The sequence below is a fragment of the Rhinolophus sinicus genome, chromosome 14 (assembly GCF_057876585.1).
Source record: "Rhinolophus sinicus isolate RSI-liver-muscle chromosome 14, RSI-T2T, whole genome shotgun sequence".
In the NCBI taxonomy this organism is placed as follows: Eukaryota; Metazoa; Chordata; class Mammalia; order Chiroptera; family Rhinolophidae; genus Rhinolophus; species Rhinolophus sinicus.
Genome location: NC_142514.1, coordinates 152,508,683 through 152,525,263, shown reverse-complemented (window position 1 = coordinate 152,525,263; position 16,581 = coordinate 152,508,683). Strand labels below are relative to the sequence as shown.

The 16,581-nt window shown below is 46.1% G+C and overlaps 1 protein-coding gene across 14 annotated transcripts in view; it reads left to right on the top strand.

Moving 5' to 3' along the window:
- The window catches only part of PLEKHA7 (pleckstrin homology domain containing A7), a 204,137-nt gene that overhangs the window by 133,652 nt on the left and 53,904 nt on the right, over positions 1–16,581 (top strand). For all 14 annotated transcript variants that reach the window (XM_074336073.2, XM_019746629.3, XM_019746620.3 and 11 more), the window contains 3 exons: positions 1,167–1,239; positions 2,613–2,713; positions 10,336–10,511. In XM_074336073.2, coding sequence (XP_074192174.2) covers positions 1,167–1,239; positions 2,613–2,713; positions 10,336–10,511 — 350 coding nt within the window. The remainder of the gene's footprint in view (positions 1–1,166; positions 1,240–2,612; positions 2,714–10,335; positions 10,512–16,581) is intronic.

Genomic DNA, 16,581 nt, shown 5'->3' with positions numbered 1-16,581 from the left:
AAAACACCCACAAATCAAACTCCAAGAGCACTGGTGTGAATTTTTACTAAAGGCTTTATGGGAAGACAGAGGAGGGTATTACATTGCACATGACAAAGAAGAAGTCCCTTAAAAATCCCTTTGAAATCTCTCTCCCCGGCTCTGTTCCCCATGGCAACTTCTAAAGCTCTCTAGCCTTTTTTTTTTTTTTTTTTTTTAAGATTTTATTGGGGAAGGGGAACAGGACTTTTATTGGGGAACAGTGTGTACTTCCAGTACTTTTTTTTTTTTCCCCAAGTCAAGTTGTTGTCCTTTCAGTCTTAGTTGTGGAGGGTACAGCTCAGCTCCAGGTCCAGTTGCTGTTGCTAGTTGCAGGGGGTGCAACCCACCACCCCTTGCAGGAGTCGAACTGGCAGCCTTGTGGTTGAGAGCCCACTGGCCCATGTGGGAATCGAACTGGCAGCCTTCGGAGTTAGCACAGAGCTCCAACCGCCTGAGCCACCGGGCCGGCCCCACTCCAGCCTTTTTTGTCAGACACACCTCTGGCACCACCCTCTCTTAATGATACCCCTGTTCACACAGCTCTGTTCTCTTACCTCTCTGCCCATCTCTTTTCTTACCTGAGTAACTTAACTCTGACTTTTTCCACTTGCATCCCTGTCCCTATTAAACAAAAGGGTGCTCCTTTGAAATGTGGAGGGAGAGGGAAGGGATTTTAAAATAATTCTCCCCCACACCACCCACTAGCCCAGGCCCCTTAGCTGTGCTGTAACTATGCCTCATCGATGAATTACCTAAACCTAAGCTCTTTGTTCATACTATGTAAATCAGTTTTCTAATCAGCACAAATGAAGGTATTTTATAGCATGTCATTTAAATAAATTAACAGCTTCCCTTTTGTTAAAAGCTGATACCTTTCTTAATGGAAGAACCGTATTTTTTAATTCACATTTTCCTTTCTAAAAGATGGATGCTTATAGTATATTGATCTGTTTCCAGGAAACAAAAAAATACTTCCTGGGGATAAACCCTCATTGAATCTAAATTTTAATGTCCTAGTCAAAGAATGGCTGTGCAATAAAAATTTATTAATTTATTAAAAGTAACAATGAATATGGGCCAGTCAAGATTGGGGAGGGTGAACAGTATGCTCAGACATTGCCTAATTAGTTTTCTTTGCTTTGCAGGACAGTTCTGGGATGAGGCTGTGGAAAAGGAGATGGTTTGTGCTTGCTGATTATTGCTTGTTTTACTATAAAGGTGAGCAGAGGCTTGGGCCACTAAGGGCTCTTTGTGCTGGAGGGAGGTGGTGAGGTGATGCAAATGGTGGTCTTCTCAAATCCAGTGATTAGACCAGTGGCCTGAAATAATTAATAACCTATTGACTTGCCAGTGTGTTCACTTTTACATATGTGGATGGTTGACGACTTCATTTGTACCAGTCCTGGCACTGGAAGTGTCATTTGTTGAGTTAAAATAAATAGAATCCCGTTTGCCTGCTACTCAGGGTCTCAAGATCTGGGGTTGTGTCAGCTTCTGCCCCACTGGGGACATAGGCACACCTTTGACGCAATCCGGAGAGGTGGGAAGTTAGGTAAATCGTCTTTTGTAACCTGTTACCTGGATTTATCCACTTTGATATTGGATGGGCAGCTGGTGAATTGAGTCGGTCATATGAACATTTATGGAGCCCCAGCATATAGAGTTAGGGGCTGTGCAACGGTGAGAAGGAAATAAGCCTCAAAATATGGAGGAAGAGCTAGATTACTTTTAAGACAAGACTAGGCTGTGATGGGTGCTTTAGAAAACATCCAAAGTGCATGGCAGTTCAAGGGGAACGAGAAGTTAATTCCATATTGGAGAATCTGGGGAGGCTTCTTAGAAGCGATGGGATTTGAGGTGGGCTTTCGGGGATGGGTAGAGCTTTGCTTGTGTGTAGGGGAGAGATGGACATTACAAGCAGAGGAAACAACTTGAGTAAAGTTCTGGAAGCCGAATACAGTGAAATGGCAGACCTGTGAGGCCAGAGTGAGTCTTGCATGGAGGATGTACCAGGAGAGAAGGCTCAGGCGCTGGGTAAGGGCCAAAGGCGAGAGGGCGGTGGCACCAGGCAGAGGGCTTCTTTCTGTATCCAGTGGGCAGTCAGCAATTAAGTGCCTTTGAGTAGGAGAGCAACAGGACCAACTCTGGTTGCTTCTGGTGATGAAGATGGTTTGGAGGAGGCTGAGAATAGGTGTAGGAGGTAGGATGCCCTAACTTCGCTTGTGAGGTTTGCTCCACCCAGAATGCCCTTCCCTGTCCTTTAAAACACTTGAAACCTCACCTTCTGAAGCCTTCTCGACTTCCCAGACGATGTGGCACTCCCGCCTCTGTTCCCGCAGGATTTGGTTGACCATTGTGTGTCAGGAGTTAGCAGGCCGAGTTGAGCGTGTTTACATGCCTGTCTCCGTCCTTGGGGAGAAGGCCGTGTCTGATTCACCTGTGTAGTTCCAACATGAGCACAAAGGTCCCCAGGGAACAGCTGAATGGAGTCGTTCTGGGAGAGATAAGGAGCCCGGATGTAGGACAGTGGGATGGACCAGCCCAAGGAAGGTGCCACAGGAGGTTGTTCTGATGTGTTTTTCGATTCAAAGACAGCCGAGAAGAAGTGGTCCTTGGGAGCATTCCTCTGCCCAGCTACGTGACCTCACCAGTGGGGCCTGAGGACCGCATAAGTCGCAAGTATTCCTTTAAGGTACTAACCCCTCTCCTCCAGCCCTGCAATGCCGTCCCCTCCGCCTGCCCCCAGAAAGTGTGTTCCCAAAAATGGCTTCATAAAAGCTGTCGGTTTTGTGGGGCGGGGGGAGAAGGGAAGAAGCGAGAGCATTTCAGACTCATGTTAACAAAGGTATAAATGCTACACACAGGAATAATACCACATCACAAGTACTTGCATTTGTGTCTGAGCTTTGGAGTCCCCCAGCCTTGCTCAAGTACTTAGACCCCTCTTTTCCTATTGTTTCTATTCCCGTGATGACAAATTGGACACAGTCCTTCTCGTGCTTTCTTATCACTATAATCAGCCAGTCTAACTAGCATCCAGCCACTCAGTGCAAATGACAGTCCCTCGTAATGGATTTATATCAGTTATATTGTGAAAACTCACCCTGAGGATGATGGGCCTGCCTATTGAAGAGATTTTCAGGTTTATCTATTTTGTTTATCTTGTTGACAAGCAATGAGGATCAAATTTGGTGTATTTTCTGGATCACTGAAGATTCTTAGGGAAATCCCTTTCCCAGTAAAACCCCTTTTCTGCTTCCTTCATCACTGTACCATTTAGGGTAAGTGGGGCCGTGGTATTGATGGTGCCCTTTGACAGCCTCTGGCATCTTCATAGCCAGATGTGGAGGCTCCAGGAATGTGAGGAATCATGAGGCCATCTCCTTCAGTGGCCTCGACAGTTCCTTCATGGCTGATATTTCGGGTCCCCTAGGGATGGTGAGGGTGGGATGGGTTGAAGGTCCACTTTACTGGCACTTGGAGTGGAAGTCCCCGAGGGCACTGAAGCAAGTGGCCCTTGCTGCCAGTAGCCACGGGGAAACACACTTATACTATTCAGGATACGAGGCAATGACATGCATCTCAGGCTGGGGTAAGGGGTTCCCGACCCCACTTCTCATATAGCTTGGCTATTCCCATGTTGGGGGTACAAGATGAGTTCTAGGCAGTAGGTCCTAAACTAGAGATTGAACAGAAGTCAAGTTTTCCAGCCACAGATACCTAGAGACCATGGAAAAGCAGCTAAGACACCCACCGTTCTGGAAGGGTTAAGGGAAAGTGTTGGTCTGCAGCATCCATGGCATTGGCAGGTGATTATTTGCGTCAGTGTCTTGGTCTGGAGTCCAGCGTGGTGGTTCCTCTTCCTCTACCTGTCCTTCCTGAGCTGATGCTTTAGCTTTGTTCATCCACAGGCTTGAGTTGTCCTTTTTCCCTGGACTGCCACTGTCCCCAGTGACTCCAGTTGCTGTGGGTTGAAGATTCTTGGATCCTCCCCCACTTCATGTTGCATGATGCAGTATTGCCTTATCTCTGCCAAACCTTTTATGATTTCAGAAGTACTTTTATCCATGTTACCCCATTTAATGCTTCTGGGGAGCCTGTGAGGTCAGGATTATTAGCTTCATTTTACAGATTAGGGACATGAGGATCGGAGTGCTGAGGAAACTTGCCCAAAGTCACAAAGCTGGAAGATGATGGAGACATAACTCAAACCTGAATTCTATCTTCTTTCGATTGAATTACAGGGAGGGAGGACAGTTTCTTTCTCTTCCTCTGCTTTTCTTCCACATCTTATTTTGATCACCTCCTGCACACACATTGTCGGAGGTGGGAGGTGGTTCGAATTAATGTTCATTGTTATCATTTTAGCATTACTCTTCTGTTGAATAGTTTAGGAGCCTCTCCTGCTTATTGCTGGCTCTGAAAACATTTTGTTCATTGGGTTTCAGACTAGTTTTCTGTAGCCTGAATATCTTCCTCACAAAACCTTCCTTTCTAGGGTTGAGTGTTGTTACTGGGCAAACAATTGAGATGTATGAGATGTATGAGTTTTTTTTAGGGGAGCATTTGAAATATCACCAGAGTAACTGATCGTAACTAAATATAGATTTCATCTAACACTTTATTGGGAGGTGTGAAAATAGATTTTAGGAAAACATCTTTTATGTTTTCTAGATTCTCTTCTTTAAAAAAAATTTTTATTTTTTCTTAGAAAGACTTTACCAAAAGTGTTCCCTAAATCTTTTGTCTGGGAGACAGAAGGCCAGCAGGTGTTTGGGGGATCTTTAGGGGGGCCCCTCAGCGTCTGAGAGCAGAGAAAAGCTACTGCAGACAGATCCGGTGGTGGTTAGCTGGTTCTCCAGAAAGGGCTGTGGTTTCCTGAGTATTAAAGAGTACCCGTTCCCATTGGGTTGCGGCATCCTTCTTTTAGGAGCCAGACAGTCGCCCCTTGGGCAGCTTGGGGCAGTTCTTGGGTGCACTGGGGAGTGCACCGTGGTTTGTGTCTTGGGCCTTATGCCTGCCTCTGATGTCACTTCTCTGTTTCCAGAGCTAAAATTCTCGGACTGTTGCTAGGGAAACTTACCTGGGATTGTGCAGAGCATCTGTAGTGATAGATGGGCCCGGGCTAAAAGGTTATAGGGTCGTCTCCTCGTCTTTCTTTTCCGACTGTGCCTGCAGCCTGGCAGCCCCTACACCTGACCAGGGAGACTGGGTGCTAGATGGACCCTGAGGCACAGCCTGGTCTGCAGGGTAAGGCAGGCCAGGCTCTCGGTGGCCTCTAGGAGAACTTCTGCCCTGCCCTGCTGACTCAGCGGGGCACCTCCCCAAAGTGCATCTATTGGATGCACAGCCACCGTCAGCCTGTTGGTCACCTCTGAGCAAACGTGGCCCCTCCGATCCAGGATCTGGAGCAGAAAACATCCCCCATGCAGTCCAGTGTCCAATTATCTTCCATGGGGGAAAAGACCTTCACTGCCTCCCTTTGAGCCATTCTCCCTCTCTCAAGACCAAGAAAGAGGTCCTGACCTGAGGTCAGCAGATCCCCAAGTATCAGTGGATAAATCCCATCTTGCCTTTTTTAACCTATGTTTCCCTTGATGAAGAAAGCAGGCCATGACAAGGGTGAGCAACGCCTGGGCCTTGGTCACCACTAGAAACCTGACGTATCCTCCTATCCCGTTGCAAGTGTGAATATCTTGACAGACCATTTATGCGCATCACCACTTTGAAATTAAAATAAATATCACTACGTTTGTTAGTTGCAATAATAGAGAAGCACCTGCATCGTTCTGTCACATTTAAAAATACTTTGATAACTATATTGCAATATAATAGATTTCCTGTGTTATATTTTTGCCCTTAAAAATGTTCTGAGAAGGGTTCATAGGATTCACCAAGCTGTCCAAAGGATCCATGCCCTTAAAAAGATTAAGAACCCCTGCTTTAGAGTCTGGCTGAAGGCCAGTCAAGAGATGAGGTTTTTCACTTGTCTGTATCAACACACCTTTGCTGTGCTCTGTGCTACTTGGCAGGATATAGATCCTGGAGATATAGCAACGAAAAGGACAAAGTCCTTGCCTTCCTGGGATTTATATTCTAGAGTCTGCATCAGCATGGGGGTTCTTAGGGAATAGACAGAGAACAAGAGCGAGCTGCCTTTTCTTCCCATTTCAATATTGTTCTTTGTGTCTCTCAAATCCATCTCTTGCTCTCCACTGCCGCTGTCACTATTCTGTCTCGGCTGCCGTCATCCCTCCTCTAGGTGACTAATTTATTGCCAGAACAGTGCCTAGCACATACTGAGTGCTCCATCACTGCTGGCTATCACGGCTTCAGCCTTCAAGCTCTTCTGCCGCCTCCAGTCCACCTTCCATGCTCTTCCTAAATTGCACATGTGTTCAGGTTGTATTCTCACCAAAACCTGTTCAGTGGCTCCCCACTGCCTACAGGATAAAGCCAGTCTGGATTTATAAGACCCTAGCTTCTCTCTCCTTTCAGCCCCTCCCATCTTGTACTTTCCTTCCGGCCATGTACAATTGTCTGAAGGCCCAGGGCATTTCTTGCCCATAGGCCTTTGCTTGAACTTCAGCCACAGCCCAGAAAGCCCTTTCCGCAACTATTGCTTGTTCTTCAGGTCTTTGCTCAGAGGTCACCTCCTCCGGGAAGACTTCCCTGAGCCCTGTGGACAGGTTAGGTACCCTCCTTCTGTACACCAACAGCTCTCGTATCTGTACTGTAAATGGTATATTTACCCATCCAGAGCTTTCACCTGGAAAACTAGCCCATCCATGAGTTCTGCCTCGGTAGATGGGGCTTGTCCCATTCTGCACACAGACACCACGGGAGCAGTCATTTGTAGTGGGAGTTGCGGTCAGTGCCATTGCTTCCACTTCCTGAGTTATGATGGGTTCAGGCTTACTTGTAGTTCACGTTCAGTCCCCTATAGATTAGCAGTCGGGAGAGAGGGCAGAGAAGAGTCTTTTAAAGTTTCTAGAAAGCTCATTCAATCAACTTGAGGTTACTTAAGTGACCGCTCCTATAATAACATCAACTAACTTCTTTCAAGCCTTACAAGTGGCCAGCTGTGCTGTGAACACCATTTGTGTATTATCTGATTTAATCCTCACATGGCCTTACAAGGTAAATACTATTGTTACCCCCAGTTTCATTTTCAGGATGAGGAAACAGAGGCATGGGGGAGGCTGAGCGATTTGCCCAGGGTGATCCTGGGGTAAGAGGCAGAGCCCACCGTGAACCTCAGGCTGCGTAAAAGACCGAGTTCTTACCCAGTTCACTTGCTGCTCATAAGGTTGGACGTGAGGAGTTCCTTCCTTAATCCAACACATGGGCACCACTGTTTGTGTAATTCATAAACCTGAGCGTCTTACCCTTGACGCTGGTTATTCTCTCACCTCTGATCAGTCCATCACCAAGTCCTGCTGACGTTACCTGCTAGTTCTGTCCTGACTCTCGTCCCTCTCCTCTCTGCTGCGCCCACCACCATCTCCCACCTGCACTCCTGTATTGGCTTCCTGACCTGTATCCCCTTACCCGCCTGGCTCTAACCTCTGCTCCATACTGTAGCCAGAGTGGTTTTTCCCAGCAAAATCTGATCGCATTACTTCCCAGCTTAAACCCTTGAATAGCTTCTCATTGTTCTTGTAAATGAGACAAAACCCTAACATGACCACAAGGCCCCAGTGATCTGGCCCTGCTGACTGCAGTAGCTTCGTTTCATCCTGCTCTCGCCTCCATTTCTCTGTGCCAGTCACGCTCGCCTCATCCTTGAAACATACTGTACTCTTGTCCATCTTGGGGGTCCCACATGTCCCCTCTATGCTACTCCTACTAAAAATGATTGCTTGTTATGTCGATGGCAGCTCACATGTTATTTCCTTCCGTAAGTCCTTCGCCAGGTCAGGCCAGGTTCCCCTGTTACACCGCATCCTGAACTTTTTATTTTATTTTATTTATTTATTTTATTTTTTCCCGAACTTCTTGATGGCACTTACTACAATTGTAGTTAACTTGCCCATGGCCATTCTCTTCTACTTGGCTGTAAACTGTCTTGGCCTTATTTAAGACTGTCCCTTCGACTTCTAGTATAGCTCAATAAATGATCAATTATTGTTGAAGAGTAAAAGTTAGAGAGGGAATCAGTGAGCTGATGGGCCCTGGCCTTTTGAGTGCCTCTGTATTTCCCCACCTGTGACCCTCTCTGCTAACGGTTGATGTTGGGTTTTGGGGTGTGAGCATTCCACTTGCTTCACTAGTGGTCTCTCAAGACCGGAGTGCTAAGAGCCTGGGAGCGGTCATATCCTGGGGGCATTACGTTTGTCAGCTAAAATCTTCTTTGCTCACTTCCTTTAGGCATAACCTGGTTTCTGCTCAGTCATGTGACGTTGCCTAGTAGGGTGGTGTTAGTTGGAAAGTGACAGGCAGAGGGTAAGGGAGCAGCCTGGAGCAGCTACTGCAGGTCGTCTTGGCTCTGGCGTCTTCCTCAGGCTCAGGGCACGTTGGACTCTGGTCACGTGACCAGATGGAAAGGGAACCCCCTGTACTTCTTGCCTTCACAGTTAATGTGTTTAGTATGCCCAAGCATGGGCAGAATGTAATTGGGAACTTGTTCTTCAGAGCCAAGGGCAGCTGAGCATAGCACATGCTGGCAGTTTGATGAGGGACTGAGGTTATATTGTGATCGCGTGTGACTCCTTTGTAATGATGGCTGCAACTGCAGACACACATGCAGGCTCTCCTTGTTTGAAGTGTGTCCCATGTTGATTTCCTGGACAAGGCTGGCCACTCTTGTACAGCAGGGACCTGTTCTCTCATAGCCCTAAGGGATCCCTATGCTTGTGGATGGCTTTATGTCTGGTGGGGTGAGTGCCTGTCCCAGAACCCTCTGTGACTGGGCAGAAAATCTGGAGGAGCTGTCAGAGATCTTGTGGGTCATTGTTCAGGGAGACTTTTCCGAGAATATCTGCTGAGTCATAATATGATATGCATTCTTTTCTTATTGCCACACCTTCACCTTGCTAAAATAGGAGGAATCCTTCCTGGGACAGTGGATGACCTCTTATACGAGGTGAGATAAAAAAATACAGTGAATGTTAACATTAAAAAAAATTATTACAGAAGACACACTGCCATTAATCCCCTTCAAAATACTCCCCCTCGCTTCAAACACACCTATCCCATCATTCTTGCCACTTTCTGAAGCAGTTCTGGAAGTCCTCTTTCATGAGTGTCTTTACTTCATCATATGATAGTGAACAAAATAGACAAAGTTCCTGTTCTCATGGAGCTTATATTCTAGAGGGAAGAGACAGACTGTAACTAAGTGTGTAAAATAAATCATGCCAGGTAATAAGTGCTATGAATAATGTGTTACCAGATGTGGAAATCTGGGGAAGTTACTTAACATCTCAGACCTTCATTTGCCACATCTGTAAAACAGAGATTCTGTCCCTACCGCTCAGGGCTATTGGGATTAAAATGAGATTAAAGTTGTGGAAGTACCCGGGAGACACAGGGTAGCAGTCGTTCGGCAAATCTTCCTTTTTTTACACCATCTTTCTATGTGGATCTGATAAGGCTCTCCCTTGCAAATTTAAAAGACAGGCCTCTGCTTATCAGAGCACAAGGGGGAAACCGGTGTTACCTCTTGTTTGCTTTTCAGTGGTCATTCCCAGTACCTCTTAATAGGCTCTTTGCCGAGATCCATGTGAAAGCACCTTCAGGCTTCTTAGCACGTAGTAGGTGTGCAAGGATTTTCCATTAAGTGTTAGCTCTGTGTCAAACTTTGTAGTTCTTCTTCGGAGAGGTAGAACAGCAGCTTCTTTGACGGGCACACAGCATATTTCATGCCTAAGCTGTGAAGCACAGTGAATATCTGCACCAAGCCACCTGCTGTTGCAGCTGGGTTTTGACTCAGTTCCAATAATCGTGTGTTTCAGAACCAAAACAGGGATTCCCGAGAGTCTGCTTCTATGGAATGAGGGTTTATTTAGTCTCCTTCTTACATGCACCTTGATGTGTGCCCCTCCCTAATGAGGCAGGAGGAAGATAAGTCAGAGACAGGTACAGCTGCAGGGCGTCCCTTTGGGGGTACAGGAACAGCTGTCACTGGGCCCGACTGCACTAAGGATGGGGAATCCACCTGTGGCATCTGCCAGGTGTGAAAACAAGCTGGGTGGTACTTGGACTTTTAGTCTGGAGGGGGGGAGACATGGCCCAAGTGTCATGGTGTTTTTGATCCTGGAAGTGAAATGTGTGCTAACCCTTCTGACCTGGGTTTCCATCTCCATCCTACAGGCCGTGCACACAGGGATGCGAGCGCTCATCTATCACAGCTCCTTCAGGGGCTCTCAGGCTGAGCAGTCGGGCATGAGGACCTACTATTTCAGTGCCGACACCCAGGAGGACATGAATGCTTGGATCAGGGCCATGAACCAGGCCGCACAGGTGCTGTCCCGATCGTCACTGAAGAGGTCAGTCCCCAAGGAGGGACCCTGTTAGAGTGCTTCCTACGCTAGGGTGGGGACCCAAATAAGGCCTCGTGGGAGCCCACATTTCCACCGTTCATTCACTTGCATTAAGCACTGCCCTGTCTGTGAAGTCTTTTCTGACAATGAATTCTTCTGGGAAGAGCCTGCATACATGGCTAACACATGTCTGTCAGAGCTGGAAGGTCCCCTGGAAGTTATCTGGTCCACTCTCTTCATTAGACAGGGAAACACGAAGGCCTAGGAGGGTGCAATGACTGCCTGGGATACACAGCCTTGAAACTGGGTGTGTTTCCCAGTTTCTCTTTTTTATGTGTGGTGGAAGGGACAAGCTTGGGGCACCAGACTGGGGAGGAGGGAGAGAGCAAGAAAGAGCTTGCAAACTGAAAGTGTGCCACAGACCGCCCACCATGCTGCTGGGGTCCGACCAGGGAGCTGTCTTCCATCTGCCCCTTCCCTCGAGGGGGCGAACCAAAGGGATCTTGAAATTCCTGAGTCTGTTTTCTGTGGATGATTCTCTGAGAGAAAGCAGAGTGGAGTCAGGGGCTCGGAGACGGTTGGGTGGCCCTGGAAAAGTCAGGGTGTGCCCTTAGCCACTTGTCTCCTACCTGGGCCCCATTTGGCACTACCCAGACACCTTGCTCCACTTGCTCTTTGACAATGGTCTTCTTGTAGTGAGGCCGCAAAACATAAGGGACCTCCAGCAGCCTAAAGGCAGGATTTTTCAGTGACTGAAATGGATTTCACACGTTGTGTTTCAGCTCGTCAACCTTTTCCAACTCAGGTGTTTGCCATTTTGGGTACTCGTGGTCCTTCCGAGCTCCATGCTTTCTTCCTGGGGGTGAACCAGACCTTTGGTATAGACGGTGACCTGCTTCAAGGGGTCAGGTCAGGGTCAGGCCCTACACTCAGAGCTTCCATACTAACACCTCAGTCGAGCATTTGTCATGCTGGTTTTTATTATTGTTATTATTCCCTTCTGTCTACTTTCCAGTGTCCTAGGCTTCAGGCAGGGGTCCTCTTGGTGTCTTCTGTGTGCCTGACACATAGTAAGCTCTCGAATGTCTGCTGAGTGAGAGATTGATAGAATGAAGGAATATGTTAAGTTTCCACCTGGGCCCTGAATCAGTAACTTTTAACTACAGCTACTCAGTCAAGTTTGACTGTACCTCCCAACACTGTCATCCAGCCTGAAGTTTTCGGTTGTGTCCATGACGATCATGTGTAAGCTCTGCCATTAGCCTGTGGGCACTCTGTTCATAGAGCCGTTGGCATTTCCTTGCTCATCCCAAGAGAGTGGAGCTGGATAGGCTTGACACGTCTTATGCGTACTGCTAGTACACATGTTGGTCCCTAATGCTCACTGTGTTTCCTACTTTTTGTTTTATGTATATTTGTTAAATATGTGTGTATATATATATATATATATATATATATATATATATATATATATATATAAATGATACAATAAATGAAGACCTTTCTAATTATAAAAGATGCAAAAAAAAGTAAAGGCAATGATATCCGTAATCTCCTTCCCAGAGCCATCTCTGTTGCCAGGTTAATGGATATCCTCTTAAACTATTTTTCATTCATATATATATATATATATATATATATATATATATATACACACACACACACACATACACACACTTATAGAAATATATAGGTATCTTTTGTGCTTTTTAAAAGCATGAATGATAATATAAGAATCATTCTATATAGATCGAATTTATTTTTGACGTATGGTATTTCACAGTACCATAATGTATTTAAGCATGCACCGAACAGTTCATCTTATAAATAGTCCTCTAATGAAAAACCTACAAGCCTCTGCATGTGCGAGGCGTGCTGGGTCAAAATACAAGGCATTTTTAATTTTTAAAAACTATTTTATCGATTTATTTGAAGCACAGTAAAAAAAAATGGTACACTTTGGAAATTCAGTGGCAATTACTTTTTTAATGTTAATCAATACCACCAAATTGCTATTTAAAGAAAGCCGTATGTTCCACTAGTGAGAGTGCTTTTTTCCCTGCATCTTTGCCAGTGGTGGATGTTAGCAATCTTTTTAATTTTTGTTGAGCATCTGGTTGTTTTAATGTATATTTCCATAATTTGGGGGACCTTTTATATTTATTGGCCTCTTGTATTTCCTCTTCAGTGAATTGTCTCTACCTGTCCTCTGTCCATTTTTCTACTGAGTTGTTTGCCTTTTTCTCAATGCTTCCTTTTCTATGTGCTCTGAAATCTGCCCAGTTAAGAATGCAGCTTAGCCTCTTGCAGAGGTTGGTGGGAAGTTCTCCAGCCTTGTGGTTAATGGAATCTGTTTTTCCTGTCTTTGGAAAATCAGGGTGCTGTTCACCAGTGTCCAACATTCTAGCATTTTCCCTGTTCTCTTTGATTCCTCAGAGATCACCTGATATGTTTCTTGAGCCCATCTCCAAGTTCCCTTAGGGCTCTGGGATGCTGATGGCTGGGCCTTTCCCATCTTCCTACCATCTTGGACTTTCAGTCTCTCTTCACTGAGGTTGTTCTCCTTTTCATGATGAAGATCATTTTTCTTGATGAAGATATAGAACTAAACCCAGATGTTGAAGAATTCAGCTTTATATCTGCTGTGTCATCTCCAAGCAGAGATACCTATGTTTCATACTTTTCTTAAAGTCCTCTTCCCGCCTTTATTTTAATTCTTTGAAAAATGGAAAGTTTGTTTTGCTTTTCTTCCGATAAATAAACATCAGCTTGCTAGATTTTACCCTTTTGCCACATCCACGTGGGCCTATTCCAACGTGGATTTGCACTTGATACTGTGCCCCACCTTCCTTTTCTTGTGCATATCTTTATAACGTGAACTCTGAGAGCACCCTGTGTTGTTCCATTGGTTTCTATAGACCAGCAAGGACAGATGGGTTCATTCTTGAGTCCCAACTTTGCTCAGTTCATCATAGAGACTGGGTCCAAGACAGCTTGAGATTGAATGAGGTTGGGCTTAACAGGAAACAGTGTTGTGATTGACAAATGATGCCTGCCATAAACCTTTCAGGATTAGTTTGCTCGCTGAGATTTGAATATTTTTTCACTTTTTTCTACTTGAAGATTTTATAATTAACTATCTGATGTTGGTTTCGGAAGGGCTCCATTCTTTACCTATTGAGATGTCTTCCCTTTTAGGGTCTCAGGCCACTGTATTGTCCCTATATTTTCTCCGAACTTTTGAAATTTGTTCTTATTATGCTCTTACTAAACTTTTAAAATCCCATGATTATGTTTGCGCAAGGTTCCTTCCTTAAAAAAAAACAATTTGTTCTACCCTCTGAGTCAGAATAAAGGCAGAATAGCATTTCCTCTTAACTTTCTGAAAGCTGAAATTGTCAGCCAAGGAAATCCAGACTTATTAAATGTTCTATTTTTCCAGAATAAGATGTTCAGACATTTGGTTATAATTATTCATCAGGCAGGACTAAATCTTGCCTCCCCTCCAGTTCGGTGATCTGTATTGGAAACCTTGCATCTCTGTTCAGTGGGTGGCCCCAGGAGTCTAGTTTCATCCTCTCCCCTCCTTGAGTCTCCCTCAGAGGCTGCTGTCCTTATTCATAGGCAGATGCCTTTTGTATGAATGTGGTCTGCTAGGACGCCTCATGGCAGGTAGCAGAAAATGCAGACAAATTTACCTTTAAAAGGGGGGGATTTATTGGCTCATGTCACTGAAAAGTTCAGGATACATCTAGCCTAAGTAACAACTGGATTCAAGGTGCAGACAACATCATCACCAGTCTTTCTCTCAGTCATTTTCTGGGCTCTGCCCACCTCTGGGTTGGATTCATTCTTGAACTCCGTGGCGAAGCTAGGATCTGGTGGCAAGAGAGCTGCAGTGGCCCCAGATTCATATCATCCAGGTCAACATCCAGCAGGAAAGCCAGAGTCTTGTCCAGAAGCTCTGAGACCCATTATTTTTAAATAGGCTTAGATCACATTTATACCCTAACTGTGTGCTCTGGCCTGGAAATACACGTGCATTGATTGTCACACGCCTGGGGTACACGCTTCACTTCTGAGAACCAGGTCATGGGGCAGAGCGTGAGGTAGGGGTGGATGCCCGAGTAATATCAGGGCTGTGGGCAGAGGAAGGAGATAGGATAAAGGAGATGCAAACAACCAATGTCCAGGCCAGCTGACTGACCCCTCACTTCCTGCTATATTGATTTCTTTTACCTTAAGTATCTCCTCGCAGAGCTTAGTGTCTGAAGGCAGATAGACCTGGTTCAAATCCCAGCTCTTCTACTTTCAAGCTGTGTCACTTGTGCAAATTAGGTATGCTTTTTAAACCTCAGTTTGTCTTAGTTGGTAGGGTTGTTGCAAGTATTACATAAATAAGTGTATAAAGTGCTTACTTAGCATGATGCCTCAGACATAGTAGGTACTCTGTATCAGGGTTTGGGTGAACAGTATCATTGGCTCTTCTTTACGCCCTTCCAGTTTCATCGTTAATACTCTGAATGACATTGATGATGAATCGCCTGTGAGCAAATTGCACGGTCTCCCTTGCCAGAATGGGCCCCTCCCCTAGCAGTGTGAGTTGTGGTCCAACAATCCCAGCTCCTGCAGCACCGCCCCTCAGCCTGCTCTTCACCTTCCTCCTCCTCCAGCCCCTTCCTCCATCATTCCTCTGACCCAGGAGCAGAGCTGAGTGTCCTTGCTGCGCCTCCTTCCTTTGTCCTTTTGTTTCCTACACAGACGTCAGGGTCCCTTGATAGACGTTCATTCAAGTATTCTTGAGAACCCACACCACATGCTGATGGGGCACCAAGCACTGCTGCCAACCACCTCCTTCTGTTCATAACCCACCTGCCCCCCAATCTGCATGTGCTTCCACTTGCCAGACTTTGGACCCTGGTTTTTGATTCCCTGCAGCCTCCTTGAAATCTGTCTTCCCAACTCCCCCCGTTGGGCTGCTTTTTCTCTTTTATCTTAGGAGGCCTGTCCACTCTAACAAGCTAAAACTCTAAGCAAGAGGTCGGCTTGTCTTCATAGCTCACAAAACTGACAAGCAACCTAGATACGAGGGCCTATCAGAAGACAACTTATCTCTTTTCTCAGTTTGCAAACCTCTGTAGTCTCTGCTGTAACTATAGTCCTGTGTTGGAACTGAAGGAACTTACAGTCTAGTTACCTTTGGAGTAAAATCCAATTTCCTTGGCAGGGCTTTTGAGCGCTGCATGCGTCTGGTTCCTGCAGACACCTTTGGCTCATGTCTTGCCATTCCCTTCTTTACGCCCCAACCATACTGAATTTCTTGAACTGGGTGAATTTATGCATTCATCCTTTTAGTCTTTTATAGTACAGATATGCATTGAGGGCATATCATGTGTTAGACACTGTTAAAGATGCTGAGAAACAAAGCGGTGTTCAAGGGAGAGGCAAAGTCCCACGTATTCTTGGGTCGGAGTGGGGGAGACAGACTGTAAACAGGCAAACACATCAAGACAATTTTCTATTGTGATCTATGCATGAAGGCAGTGAAGTAGGGAGATGGGGTGGGGAGGGGTAGCAGGCAGGCAGTAGGGTGGTCAGGGGCAGCTTCTCTATTTGGGAAGATGTGGACGTGAGGCCTGATTGATATCAGAAAGTCACGTATGCAAAACTTCGAGGAAGAGTGTTCTGGGAAGAAGGAACGGCACTTACAAACACCCTGAGGCAACAGTGAGTTTGGTTTGTGGCCGAATCAAAGGGAGCAACGGGGAGGCCGGACTGTGATGCCGTCTGGGAGGCAGACAGAGGTCGCTCACGAGGCACTGGGATCCCTCTGGGCCTTGCTCCTCTGTCCCCGGGCCTCACCTTTGTTACAACTTCAGCACATCCGTCAGGTCTTAGCCTTGTCTGACCCTTCAGTGTGTGAGATGCCCCTGCGTGAGCACTCGGTCGTTCCTCCCGCATAGAACTTTCATGCTAAACTTAGATCGGCCTGCTTTCTCATTGTCACCCCTACTAGACCGCGAGCTCCTTAAAAATGAAAGCAGTCCCTGGCACATAGTAAACGTTCGGTAAATGA